Below are 14,655 nucleotides of genomic sequence, written 5' to 3' on the forward strand. Positions count from 1 at the left end.
ACCTGAGGGCAAGGAGTGGACAGTAGCTCACCAGTTAGTGAAGGTACCTCTGCCACAGAGGTACCGGAGAGAAATATGAAGAAGGGCCCACGAGACTACGGTGGCTGTACATGGCGGTATACGAAAGACCAAAGCCCGCATAAGACAGCAGTGTGACTGTCCAAAACTCCACAAAGATGTGGTGGAGTACTGCAGGAGTTGCCACATGTGCCAGGTTAATGGAAAACCCTGACCTACAGTGAAATCTGCACCCCTAAGCCCTGTACCGGTATTAGGAGGGCCTTCCAGCAGAGGGCTGGTAAACTGTAAGGGACCCCCAGCCAAGAACAAAAGGGGACGGGCAGGCACACGGATGGCAAAAGGTTAGACAGGGAAGGGGATAAAGTGGTGGGCAGATTAAAGGAAGTCTGGGACAAATTCCGGATGAAAACCCCACTTTCCGGTCAGCCAATGTCAAACAATTTGAGAAGTTAGACCCCACATCCTCCTACGTAAATGCAGACTCTAGAAGCACCCCACCAGAGCTGCTAACAGCATTTACAGGAACCTTCATGAGACAAAGAAAGACCTCTAGGGGGCACAGAAACCATGCAGGTGATGCCTCACCTAGTTGAAGTGCCACAGGGGCGTGCAGTAGGGTCTGCACACATACCTGCAGGCAGGAATGTCCCATAGGACAAAGGGGAGATTAACAAAGAATCCTCCCCTACAGTCAGAGGAAAAGGGAACCACCCATCCCCTGAAGTCAAAAGCCTTTGCATGATTCAGCAAAGCACTGAGAGAAAGTTCAGGATAGACCTGACCACTGCTAACTCTCCTGAAAAAAATGACCTCAACAGGAACCAAGACCCTAGGCAGTCATGGCAATGGGCAAATAGAAGAAAAACTTCCCTAAAGAACCACATGGTTACTGGGATGCCAGAAGGGGGAAATTAAAGCAGCACTGGCACCCAGAAAAGACAGTTTTAGGATTCATGAATGAATGGGAATGAATGCGAGAAATGCATGGTTTTCTATATCTTATATATATTTCTCACAACCCTTTTAAAGAAATGCGCCTTTTTTTCAAATCACATTTCATTCCCCTGGGTGTGGAGATGTCATGCAGGCCCCCACCTGCCAAGAATTTCGCCACATGGACGTTCAGTTTCAAATTGTTGCTGAGAAGAAGAGAAGGCCTATTATAAGGGGTTCCAGGCCCCTGGCCGGAAAGACATTTTTGCATACTGGCAGACAGTGCTGGAACAAAGGAGCTATCCCCTGCTCCCAATACACAGAACAGATGTGGTCAGACCAGTTTGTCACATGACTAACTGTCTGTTGCAGAGTTTGAACTGTAAGTTTTAAATTGGAGAAACAGTGTTTGAAAACAGAAAGCTCTGTGCTTCTGGATTGAAAAAACCTCCTCCCCTCTCGTTTGCTCCCATCACTTTCTCACGCAACTGAAACCCACTGAAGGCACGTGAACCCCAAGAGAGAAAATTCTCCTACAGTGAACAAGATTTAAGAAGAATACTGGGCCCCAACGAGAAGCAAGATCCACCTACAAACGAGGACTCTACAGTGAGCTCGAAGACCAGTAACAAAAAAATTCTTCAGATATTGCCTCAAACTTTCCACTTTATTTTTCTTCTGCTCTTTTCTGTCTCTATTTGCAAGTGCGTATCACATATGCATGCTAGCGTAGGCATATTGTGTATCCGTAGGTGCCAACTGAATTAGAGTTTTTAGTTCAAGTTTTAATAAATGTCACCTTTCTTTAAACCTCAAAGTTCATTTTGCTCATCTCTTTGCCTTATAATTGGAAAGCAGTGAACAAGGATTCGCCAAGGGGGAGCTCAAAACACGGTGTGTTTAAAATTAAACCCTGCTACAGTAAGACCAGGTGAAGGCTGAGCGGAACCCCTAGACACCTTTCTCACCTGGTCGTAACAATACATTTAAATAAACTTACCTGCGATCTTGAGGGCCCGCTGTGACCTTTGACCCAGCGGCCGGCACTCCCGCGCCTTCAAATCCCCATCTGGGGAAATGCATTGCCATAATTGTGGGGAGGTGGGGAGAGGTAAGATTTTCAGTGCGGTGGGGGGGGTGGGGGACAGGGTCAAATAAACGTAATGTGTGTAAGGGGATGGTGAGAAGGGTTGAACATTAAACTTTGTGCAGTTTGTGGGAGGAAGGTCAGATGTAAAAGGTGAGTGTTTTGGGGGGGAAAGGGCAAATAGTTAATGTAATTGTTATTGGGGAAGGTCGGAAAGGGGTGTTAGAAATTAATTTATTTAATTTTGAGGTGTTACTTCTTTAAAAATTTTAATGTGCTGGCCGGGCTGGCTGCCCTTTAAAAATGGTGCCAGCACCTGCACACAGGCAGCTGACACCATTGCTGGTGACAGATAGCCCATCCCCTCCACGTGATTGGGAGGGGTGGGCCGCCCCGCTTATTTAAATGAGCTGCTGTGCGGGAGATTGTGGTGGCTTCGCGGCATGCGGCCCACACGGGCAGGCCACCATTTTTTGAGCTCGCAGCCGAGATCGGCTGCGGAGTCTTAAATCCAGCTCATTACCTTTGGTCCCCAAATCCAAATCATTGATATGGATTGTGAACAGCTGGGGCCGAAACACTGATCCTTGTGGTACCCCACTCGTCCCAGCCGCCAACCTGAGAATGACCTGTTTATTCCTAATCTCTGTTTTCTGTCCGTTATCCAATTCTCAATCTATGCCAGTATATTACCCCCTATCCCATGAGCTTTAATTTTGCTTACTAACCTCCTGTGTGGGACCTTATCAAAAGCCTTCTGAAAATCCAAATACACCACATCCACTGGTTCCCCCTTATCTATTCTGTTAGTTACATTCTCAAAAAACTCCAACAGGTTTGTCAAACATGATTTCCCTTTCATAAATCCATGTTGACTCTGCCCAATCCTACCATTATTTTCCAAGTGTCCAGTTATCACATCCTTTATAATAGATTCTAGCATTTTCCCTACTACCAATGTGGCGATGAAATTGGTAAATGCACTGAACCTTATGGATCTGAAATGTCTCAAATGCCATCCCTGGTCTGGCAAGTTAGCTGATCTCAATTGGAGTAACAGTGAAGCCAAGAACCCTAGAAACAGTAACGCAGGCAGAGCAAATGCCTCGCTAGCGGTGGGACGTACAAGGGGCTTCAAAACATGGGTACACTTTGTGCAGGGTGATCAGTGGAGCTGTACAAGCAGCATAAAAGTGGGTGCCAAGCATGCCTATGGCAATCACTGTCGGGAAACACAGCAGTTAATTTGCACACAACAGGGTCCCACAAAAAGATGAGATAAATAATCAACTACTGTATTGGTTGAGGGCTAAATACTGTCCAGGACAACAAGAGAACTCACCTACTCTTCTTTAGATAATGCTGTGCAATATTTTACATCCACCTATGAGAGCAGGCAGGGCCTCGGTTTAACATTATATCTGAAAGTATTGCACTGAAATGTAAGCCTAAATTATGTGCTCAAGTCGCTAGAGTGGAGCTTGAATCCACGGCCTCCTGACTCAGTGATAAGAATGTTATCACTGAGCCAAGACTGACACCTAATAACTTTGTACTCCTCCTGCAGTTTGGCATGCAATCAAAATGTATAGTGTACAATAGGCGCTCATAAGATACAGATGTAAACTCTTCAAAATCCAATTTTTTAAATTCCTGCAGAAGCCAGATAGTGCTGAATTCCCAATTATTTCCTCAGTAGCTGGAAGGAGTCAATCTGTCAATAATTACAACATGCAAAACACATTACCTTAGTGACAGTCACCAATAAAGGTCATTGAATAAAGGTCATGTAGGCCAATCAGCCAATCAGAGCGCAGTGGGTAAGCACACCACAATAATAGTGCACTCAGATTGGTTAACAAAAACAGCGCAGCCCGGTTGCCACCACATCAAAGTGACGAATGTAGAGGTGGGGACCATGCAGCACAGGAGGAGAACATTTAGTCCATTGTACCTGTGCCGACTCTTTAAAAGAACAATGCAATTAGTCGCACTCTTCTGCTCCTTCCCCATAGCCTTGCAAATTTTTCCCTTTTAAGTATGAATGCACTTTTTGCTGTTAAAAGCACCACTGAAATAAAGTAATCTTCAAAAAGTAGCTGAATTTTTTGGTGTCGCTTATCTTCCTATTTAATCTCCTGTTTGAAAAACACTCGAGTATTAAAAATGAATATAGCACCACCTAGAGGGAAAGCAAAAGCAGGACAGTAATTAGAAGCTGAAAAAGAATTTAATTTCAACCATTTTCTTAGATCATCATCTTCACCTATCTCAAGAACTCTTGAAGTAAACAGTGATAACCTTGAAGAATAGTCCTTGCTCATCAGAGAGTGGCTTTGTTCACACTGACTAAACATTTATTTACATTTCAGTCCTTTGTATTAATCAATACACCATTTAATGGGAGTCGTGATTTCTGGTATTTTTCTGGCAAATAGGTGAGATCAGCAATTGAGCTGCTGACTAGTGCTAGCAACAAAGTTAGCATGTCCATTATTTTCATTCATTCACGGTCTATAAAGTGAGGCAATCTGCTTTATATTCATGCCAACATTTTTGCTGGCATTATTGAACATATCCCACAAAGTGGCACATTGAGACTATTTCTAGGGTATAATCAGAGAATTATACAGCACAAAAGGATGCCATTCAGCCCATTGTGCCTGTGCCGGCACTTTGAAAGAGCTAGTCAATTAGTGCCACTCCCCCGCTTTTTCCCCAGTGCCCTGCAAATTTTTTCCTTTTCAAGTATATATGCAATTCCCTTCTAAAAGTTATTGTTGAATCTGCTGCCACCACCCTTTCAGGCTGTGCATTCCAGGCCACAACAACTCATTGCATAAACAAAAATTCTCCTCATCTACCCTCTCGTACTTTTGCCTTTTTTTTTCAAAAGCTAGTCAGGATCATCTCGGTTCAGTATTGAGTTACTGCCCAACTAACATGTACAGTTAAGACGAACAGCAACCAGGTCAGACCAGATATTTACTGAATGTTTTAAACTAGAGTTTCTAAAAATGACAGCAAGGTGGTGCATTGGTACAGAATTGAGAAGTCACTGGCTAACTTTGTTTTTTTTAAAAACTCTTGTTTTGGTGCCTTTTTGTGTTGCAGTTAGATTTAGTGTGCTGTGGTTATGTCTACGTGTTGGTTTCCTCTCTGAAACAGAGCAATTTGTGAGAGATCACAATTGCAGTCTCCTTGCCGAGCTGTCAGCTCAAATGACGTTCAAAATAGTTCAGTGAGAGTGCAGTGGTATTACCCCCTCAGGCACATAATGTTCACACAGAACCAAACTCCAAGCAGCTTCAGGCCCACACAGCACTTTCCTTACTGTAAAATCACAATTTCAATACAAATACCAAAGAACCTAAAGAAAATTGTAGGAAGTGCATCCTGGATATCATTTTAGTTAGTGAAGGCATTCAAAAGCTGTTTTATACGGTGTCTGACAAGAGACTTGTTAGAAAAATTCAGGCATGTGGTACAATAGAAAATGATTAGAACGTTGGTAGAGAGAAAGAAAGAAACTAACTTGTTTTATATAGCCCCTTTCATGTCCTCAGGATGTCCAAAAGAGCTTTGCAGCTAATTAAATACTTCTGAAGTGTAGTCTTTGTGTGATGTAACAAACAAGAGTTAAGAAGAATGAATGTTGTGATAGGAGAAATGTTGGAAGAGATGTATCCTGAGGTTAGTGCTGGGTCCACCTTTGTTCTCGACTGATGGATGATTTGGACTTGGGTATAGGGAACACAATCTCAAAATCTGCTGTTGGCACAAAAGCAGGAAGTTTGAAAAACAATGAAGGGAGCTGTTAAAGAATTCAGGACAACCGAGGCAGGCGTAGCAGAATGGACAAACAGCTGGCAAATTAAATTTCATGTGAATAAATATGTGGTGATTTATTTTGGGAGGAAAGCAAGGAATGGGAGTACACACTGAATGGAAAGACACTGAACGATGTGAATGGCCCAAGGTTCAAATACATAATTTTCTGAATGTGCAAATGCAGGTAAAATAAGGCCATAAAAAGGCCAATAGCATTTAAAATTTTTATAAGTAGGGACATGGTCTATAACAGTAAGGAAGTAACGATATATTCACACAAAGCTCTGGTTAGGGCATGGTTCGAGTACTGCATACAGTTTGATGCACCCCAATATAGAAAGGAATTTAAATTCTGAGAGAGCATACAGGGTAGATTCACCAGGATGATGCCAAGGAGGAGAAACAATAAGTATGAGGATGGAATTGATACACTAGAATGATGCCAATGTGATTGGAAAGGCTAAGAGGAGATTTAAAAGTGGGTTTTAAAATTATGAAGGGTTTTGATAAAGTGTCTAGGAAAGCCCCAAAGGAATGGCTCCCGGCACTTGCATAAGTGATTAGGAGGTGGAGCGAAGGGGTTCAAGATGCCAGTCCAGGTAAGAAGATGCCCAAGGTTTCCTTGAGGTGCCTGTGGAAGTACACCTGCTCCTTCTGATGTTCAATGAAGCAATAAATAAATAAAATTAGCTTCCCTTTCATAGGGCTGGATTTTACCAAGGCCACGACGTCAGACTCCATGGCGGCAGGGAGCCAGAAAATGCGTCCGGCAGCGGTCCACCACAGCAGCCGACGCCGGGAGGGCCCAGCCCAATCCTCATGGCGGTGGCGATGCTCCGTGGCGACCTCCAATCATTTCAGTATTTAAATGGGTGACATGAATAAATTTGAATAAATTTACCTGAAATCTTCCAGGCCCGCCGCAATCTTCAGCACAGTGGCCAACACTCCCGCGCTTTCAATTCTCCATTGGGGGGAAAGCTGGCGTGATACCAGTGTGGATGGGGGAGGAGTTAAGATTTGCAGTGCGGCGGGAGAATGACGTCAAATAAGCATAATGAGTGTAGGGGATGGTGAGAAGGGGTGACCTTTAAACTTGGTGCAATCTCGGGGTGGGGGAAGGTCAGATTTAAAAGATAAGTGTTTTGAGGGGTGAAGGGCAAATCGTTAATGTAATTTTTATTGGGGGGGTGGGAAAGGGGTGTTAGAAATTTATTTGACAAATTTTGGGGGCAGTGAATCTTTAAAAATTTAAATATGCCAGCAGGGCTGGCTGCCCTTTAAAAAAGGTGCCAGCGCCTGCGCACAGGCAGCTGACGCCATTGCCAGCAATGGACAGCCCGCCCCTCCCATGTGATTGAAAGGTGCGGACCGTCCTGGCTATTAAATGAGCCGCCACACGGGAGATCGCGGCGGCACTCGTGCCGCCACTTTATGAGCTCACCGCTGAGAAAGGTGGCGGGCTCTTAAACTCCAGCCCATAGCCTCTTCTAGTGAATGTGTGATTGAATATTTCTTCTGGTCCATAGTTCTAGTGAAATTGTGAACACAGGCACATTGATGATGCCACTGCGCATAGTGACCAATGAGATTCTATCCCTCTGCCCACCTTAGATCCTGCAGAATTATGCATTGGCTGTAGGGTTGGCAACTCTGCATGTATTCAAGCCTCCAATTCAGCCTCCGACTGCTCTGTCATTGGTCACCCCATCATGTCCAACCTCGCAGGGCCCCGCCTTCCCATTCCAATTGGAAAGCAAGCAGAATCAGCGCAGAATTTTTGCCCCAATATGGGGGCGAGAACAATGGCAGGGGTGCGAAATTTCGTGTCGCTGGCCAGCTTGCCAGTTTGCCAGCACCATCCCACCTCTGAGCCATTTTCCCGGAAGCCAGATTTGGGAATGGAACGGCTAACAGCCTGCAAGTGGCAGGTAACCAATTGAGGTAAGTTAAAGGTCAATTAAGGCCAATTATCAAAAGCTGATTGGTATATTCCAGTCGGCCAGTGGATCCCCCACAGCGTCGGGAGCACAGCAGCAGCCTGGAGGTGGCTTCCTGGTGGCCAGGGGTCCAGGCAGAATCTGAGATCCCTCCCCCCACCCCCGCCTACCTGGCCACAGCTGCGGCCACAGGCTGCCTTGTGGAGGGGTTTCCCTTCCAAAATGGTGACCCAGCAGCTGTGGTCATTTTTTATTTCAGATTATTTAAAGTTGCTGAGAGGGTGCCTCAAGATGTAGGTGCCCCTTTCTCCCTTACTTGCAACGGCAGACTGCTGCTCTTTCAGTGCTGGAGGGCTTCCTATTGGCCCTCTGGCTTTGAGAGCCCACTCGCTGTCCTTAATTGGATGACAAGCCTGCCCTCTGGCCACTAATTGGCCAATCAAGTCTCCTGATACAGTGTGGCATAAGGATCCCCATTTGACCCTGACATCACAAATGCAAAATCCTGCCCTTAGTCACTCTGATTGAATGACTCTTGACAGTCAAACAGCCTTTTGTCTCCCATTTCCACATTTTTATAACTAATCAAAAAAAAGTTGTTTGAAGAAAATGAAGAAAGTACACAGTTTTTTTAACCAACCTGTATGATTTTTTCCCTCCCAGTTTGCTCACAGCATTGTCCTTGGGATTAATTTGAAATTTCTGGAGCCTCCAGGACAATCCTGGAGGGTGGCAACCCGATGTTGGAGGGTAGCCCATTCCTGGCGATTGATGGCTGGTTCCATTTGATGGACATTTTGTGTCTTAAAGCATCTGACTTTTGCTACAGAATGCATCGCTGGTAGAAATTTGTGCCGAGAGTTTGAATAAAACGCCACTTGAACCTTGTGATATTTATTATGCAGAGGCTGGCAACAACAAAGCAGCTGCTATTGTCCCAGTATAGCATTTCCATCCCTGTCCTCACCCTACTCACCTTCCACTGCCTTCTGATCTCTCAGAGAGAAAGTGATGAATTTGTAGCAGCAACTGATGAATTAGAAAGCAATATTATCTTTTTTGATGTGTGTGTTTTGATTCATGTACATTGAGAACAAGAAAACAATGTCTAAAATAATGCTTCTTAGGAACCATTCAGCTGGAGGTTGAGACCAGCAGGTTCTCATCCCAGCCATCTTTGTTGCATGCCAGAAGGGAAGAGGACGGTGATTTGTGAGCGATTGTAAATATAGCAGCATTATGAAAGACAAAACATGCAGAGATCGCTAGTGCTCAGCCTATGTCCTATCTGTGTAATCCTTATCCTTCATCATTCTGTTCTAGAGCTCAGCAGCTACTCCTAGTGAAGATTCAGAGATTGATGTACCGCAGCAGCAGAGATGAGACAGATAATCAATATAGCACACTCCGAGGATTATGGGTCTGTCTTTCTATCACTCTGAATAATTTATACTGTTTCATATAATCAATTTCCATTAGGTGAATAACCCATTTTGTCTCAAAACTTCTGCCATTTATCTAAATTGTTGACATTACAGAAATCTGTGTATACTTTGGTAAAATACTTAGTAGGCGTTGGACTACAGAGAAGGAATGCATCAAAATCTTCGAATTCCTTGTTTTAACTTTAAGTTTTCTCTATTTTGTATCGTCTCAAAGTGTATCATTACTACCTATGTGTACAGTCTGAGAGAAAGATCATAGCTGTATTTAAGCTCGAACAAGCTGTTTTCCTCTTGAAGTAAGCTATAATCACGTTCATCGAGAGATGTGCTGATTTTTTATTATTTAGCTGTGAGATGTCACATGAAAATAAGAATTTAGGAACAGAAAGGGGCCACTAAAGGCTCAGTATGAGGCCTTTTGATGGATCAACTCAGCTAAAATATCCTCCTTTCTATTGTATGTCTCTCCTCTCAGATTCAAACACTTAGCCCAAAAAAGATTGGCAGGTTTCTTGTTAATTATAAAAGGAGTCGTGGGAGCCAGTTGCCAGTGATCGCCAGAGATGGCGGACAGCCATTAAGGTGGGGCTAAAGAGTGGGAAGTCGAAGAGACTTAGCAGTTGGCAGGAAAAAAGACAGAAGTGCAGGGAGAGAGCCAACTGTGTAACAGCCCTGACAACCAATTTTATCTGCAGTGCCTGTGGAAGAGTCTGTCACTCTAGAATTGGCCTTTATAGCCATTCCAGGCGCTGCCCCACAAGCCACTGACCACCTCCAGGCGCTTACCCATTGTCTGTCGAGACAAGGAGGCCGAAGAAGATGAAAGCCTCAGTTAAGTCATCTGGAAGACTTCTCCTTTCCAAAAAAAAATCAAACCCCACTTCCTTAAACACATCTCACAATGTAAATTCCTGATATGCAAAAATGTGCAAAATCTTGTGAATGAAGTGACTCAAAGTTGTAACTGGTGAGAAGAACACTCTGCATAAAGTTTTCCACTGCCAAGGTATAGTGGCTCTGCTGGAAGCATTGGTGAGGCTTGTTCTGGCAATGAGAGGGTGAATAAGTCTATATACCTCAACATATTGTTTAACTGATGTGAATGGCATGGGCACAAGATGGAAAATGGTTTTGGATTATCAATACTTGACTTCTTAATGTACCTTTCCATTCACCTGGATTAATTAAGTAAGGGACTTACTATATGTGTTGTATTGTGTTGTACTTTGCATTTATATCTCCTGTAGATATTTAGAGATTTTTGTTGCAATTAATTGAATAAGATATTGAATTTTTACCAAAATATCCAAAATTGTAATGGGTTTACATACACTGTTGACATGTAATGATGCATGCAAAATAATGGATCGGTAGGAGGGAACTACAAGGCACTTACAAAATCGAAGGATTGAAATAATGCTATAAACCATGAGAGCAAATTAGTTTAACTTGCCCAGTGAAGCAAGGAGATGATGCAATTTATTTAAGCCACTGTTGAACTCCCAGGAAGCATTTGACTGGATACCATGCATAAGAACTTAACCAGCTCAACTGATTAGCCCTGCCAATGATGTCTGTGATTTCCTCTCTTCCAGAACTTTTTACAACCTGAAGAACAGCCCCCCATCGATCCCAAAGCTCCCCGTCTCTCGCGAGCAAGCATCTTCTTCGGTCAAATTTTACAGGTGATTATTTCAATACACGCACTGGGGAAGCAACAAACATCAACTGTTACATAGAATTACGTAGAATTTATAGCACAGAGCAGGCCATTCGATCCAACTGATCTGTGCAAGTCTCCTCTCACCCCTTTTCATCTAACCCCATCAGCATAATCTTCTATTCTTTTCTCTTACGTTTGCTTATCCAGTTTCCCCTTAAATACATCGATGCTAGTCACCTCAACTACTCCCTCTGGCCACTCTCTGGCTAAATACATTTTTCCTGAACTCCTTATTACTTACTGTCTTATATATTAATGACCCCTAGATTTGGTCTTACCCCACAAGTGGAAACATCTTCTCTACACCTACCTATCAACTAATTGGGGCGGCACAATGGCGCAGTGGTTAGCACCGCAGCCTCACAGCTCCAGCGACCCGGGTTCAATTCTGGGTACTGCCTGTGTGGAGTTTGCAAGTTCTCCCTGTGTCTGCGTGGGTTTCCTCCGGGTGCTCCGGTTTCCTCCCACATGCCAAAGACTTGCAGGTTGATAGGTTAATTGGCCATTATAAATCGCCCCAAGTATAGGTAGGTGGTAGGGAAATATATAGGGACAGGTGGGGATGTGGTAGGAATATGGGATTAGTGTAGGATTAGTATAAATGGGTGGTTGATGGTCGGCACAGACTCGGTGGGCCGAAGGGCCTGTTTCAGTGCTGTATCACTAAACTAATTTCATAATCTTAAAGACCACTATCAGGTCACGCCTCAGCCTTCTCTTTTCTAGAGATCAGAACCCCAACCTGTTCAATCTTTCCCAATGATTTAACCTCTCAATTCTGCTTTCAACCTTGTAAACCACCCTTCTCCTCTCGTACACTTAATGGGCCGAATTTTACGGGACCCTCGCGCCGAGAAGGGCCTGCCGCATATTACCGCTGGCGGCGGGACCTCGGTGCAGACCCCTCGCTGCGTGGTGGCTGCACCACAATTAGGTAAGTAGTACTTACCTTTGCTGATTATGCAGCCCACCGCCTCTCCACTGACACTTCCGGATTTTTTGCTGAACGGGCGGCCGTTACGTGCCATCCCATAGATGATTTGAAAAGCCGGCAGGTCCTCAGAGGCAGAAGTTGTCGCCAGCGAAGGTAAGTTCCATTATTCAGGGGTCTCACTCTGCATTACGGAAGGAAGGAGGAAGGGGGGATATTCAGAGGTCTAACTCTGCACTCTGGAAGGGACAAGGGAGGGGGGATATTCAGGGATCTAACTCTCTATTCTGGAAGGGGGGATACACAGGTGTCTCACTCTGCATTCTGGAAGGGAGGAAGGAGGGAGGATACACAGGGGTCTCAGTCTGCATTCTTAAAGGTCTGGGATTACTGCAGGGAAAGCTGTGCTGGCATGAAGGGAGGTACCGTGTACCATCCCTCCATTAACAGTGTACGCTCTGTATTTGTGAGGGGGCAATGGCACACTAGGCACCCTGTGTGTGGGGAGGGTGCCAGAAAGGGCAGGAGCATTAAGGTTATATGGATGGTGGGGGCAATCAATTCATCTGGTAGCATCTTGATGTGGTCATGCTGTGCCACTCTGAATGTTGGCCAAGATGGGCAATACCATGACATGCCACATAGTTGATCCAGGAAAGCAGCAGATGTACCCGTCAACACCAATCCTTGCCCTGTTAGGAACCTTCGAATACATGAAGGGTTCAACTTTATTTATCACATGGAAATAGGTATGGCTCATCCTATATTGTGTGATCCTCTGCTTGTGAGGATCTGCATGCGCCAGAGGCAATACCAGCAGGCAGGTGCGAACCACGTAGAGGCCCCTGGTCATGAGCAGCAGCCCCCAAGGGGAGCTCGCCATTACGTTTGCCATGCATCTACAGGCCCCACATGACATGCCTTCGGATGTCAGCGCACCAGTGTCAGAGGTGATTGCGCATATAAAGAGAGTGGTGACACATCTCTGTGCCCTGCTCAACGATGACCTGCAGCCCATGGGCTCTGGTGGACATCCCATGCCTTTGTTCCTCATAGTGGCAGCGGTTCTCAAGCCTGATGTCTCTGCAGCCTTTTAGGGACCCACCAGAGACCTTTGTGGGGTCACACAGTCAGCAGTGCACCGCTGCATCAGGGAGGTCACCAATGCCCTGCACCAGAGGGCCAGTGAGGATGTCCGCTTCAGGACGGACTCTCACAGCCAGGCCCAGAGGGCCATTGGTTCTGGCACCACTGCCAGAGAACCATAGGTTATAATGTTCATAGACTGCACCTATGTGGTCATCAGGCCTCCCACCAAGCTACCACCTGCAGACATCACCATTAAAGGAGCCTCTCAATCTAGGTGAAGCTGGTATGTGATCACCGCACATGCTCGCAGCGAATGTGTGACGCTTCTAAGCTGCCATGACACCTGGGTCTTGCGCCAGTCCCAGCTGTCACCGTTGTTCACTGAACTGGCTCAGATGGAAAGGTGGCTTCTTGGAGATAAGGGCTATCCTTTGCAGACATGGGTGCTGACACCAGTGAGAGATTCCACCACTGCTGCAGAGGAGAGGTACAACGCCAGCCACTGAGCTACATGAGCCACCATAGAGCAGGAGATCAGCATGCTGAAAGAGCACCTCCATTGCCTGTATGGATAGGGTGATGCTCTGTACTACGGGCCAAAAAGGCCAGCTCCTTTCTTTTCTGCTCTTCACAACTACGCACCCAATAGGGACCAGGCTTGACATGATGAGGAGAGACGTCAACAGGATTCCTCCTCGGACTATGAGGACACTGAGGACCTACAACATGACAGACAGCACTCAGGCTCTGCACGCAGGGCTAGCAGTGAGCTTATCAGACAAAGGCTGTCTGCTCCATAGGAACCGACATGAGCTCTGCGAGCCACACATCACCCTCGCTCACCTGCTGTGCACCAGTCCACATCTGCAGCATCCTTGTGTAAACCATTAGAGGCAGCAGCTGACTGAGCCAATGTCCATATCACTGCATCCATGGAGATGCTGATGTGTAATGGTGGCATGGCAATGATGTTATTGCATACGTTGGCTCTCCTGAAGGGCTAACGGTACAAAGGGATGTGACATTGGCACTACATGCTGGCACACATCATTCACACAGAGAAAAGGACACACATGTTGGTGAGGAACATTTAGTGCAAGACATATTTACATTGCTGTGACACCCGTGCATTCCCGTTTGTGTCAGTGTGTTCTCTGTAAACTTCTGTAATACTTTTTATGGTCTATTTAAGTCTCACGTCCTGGAATGTGAAAATTTAGGATTATTCACCAGGTGCGGCACGCCTACAAGAAGGAATGTTACACTTGAGTGGGAGAAGAGGATTGCAATTTCACAGGACACTGGGACACAGCAGGGTAAGTATGTGGCGGCAAAGCGGAAAGTGCTGGGTTCACTCAGCAGGTCAGGCAGCATCTGTGGAGAGAGAGGCAGAGTTAACTTTCAGGTCTGTGAACTTGGACAGTTAACTCTGCTTCTTTCTCCACAGATGCTGCCTGAATTTCTGCAGCAGTTTGTGCTTTGCTGCCAGATTGACAGCAGCCCCACTCTTCAGCGGTCAGGTAAGTATTTCTTTGACAGCTGTCAGGAAGCAGGTGCTGGGGTGCTTAAAATAGGGCTGCAGCACCTGCTGCACAGCTGTCAAAAACTCTCTCACTGCGCCGAATGTCCCGCTTCACGCCGCGTAATCTGGGGTG

General features: G+C 45.5%; 1 protein-coding gene across 6 annotated transcripts in view; it reads left to right on the forward strand.

Moving 5' to 3' along the window:
- card11 (caspase recruitment domain family, member 11) overlaps window positions 1-14,655 on the forward strand; it is a 250,123-nt gene that overhangs the window by 205,267 nt on the left and 30,201 nt on the right. For all 6 annotated transcript variants that reach the window (XM_068055824.1, XM_068055819.1, XM_068055821.1 and 3 more), the window contains 2 exons: window positions 9,136-9,232; window positions 10,853-10,942. In XM_068055824.1, the coding sequence (XP_067911925.1) occupies window positions 9,136-9,232; window positions 10,853-10,942 (187 nt within the window). The remainder of the gene's footprint in view (window positions 1-9,135; window positions 9,233-10,852; window positions 10,943-14,655) is intronic.

The sequence above is a fragment of the Heterodontus francisci genome, chromosome 24 (genome assembly GCF_036365525.1).
Source record: "Heterodontus francisci isolate sHetFra1 chromosome 24, sHetFra1.hap1, whole genome shotgun sequence".
Taxonomy (NCBI): domain Eukaryota; kingdom Metazoa; phylum Chordata; class Chondrichthyes; order Heterodontiformes; family Heterodontidae; genus Heterodontus; species Heterodontus francisci.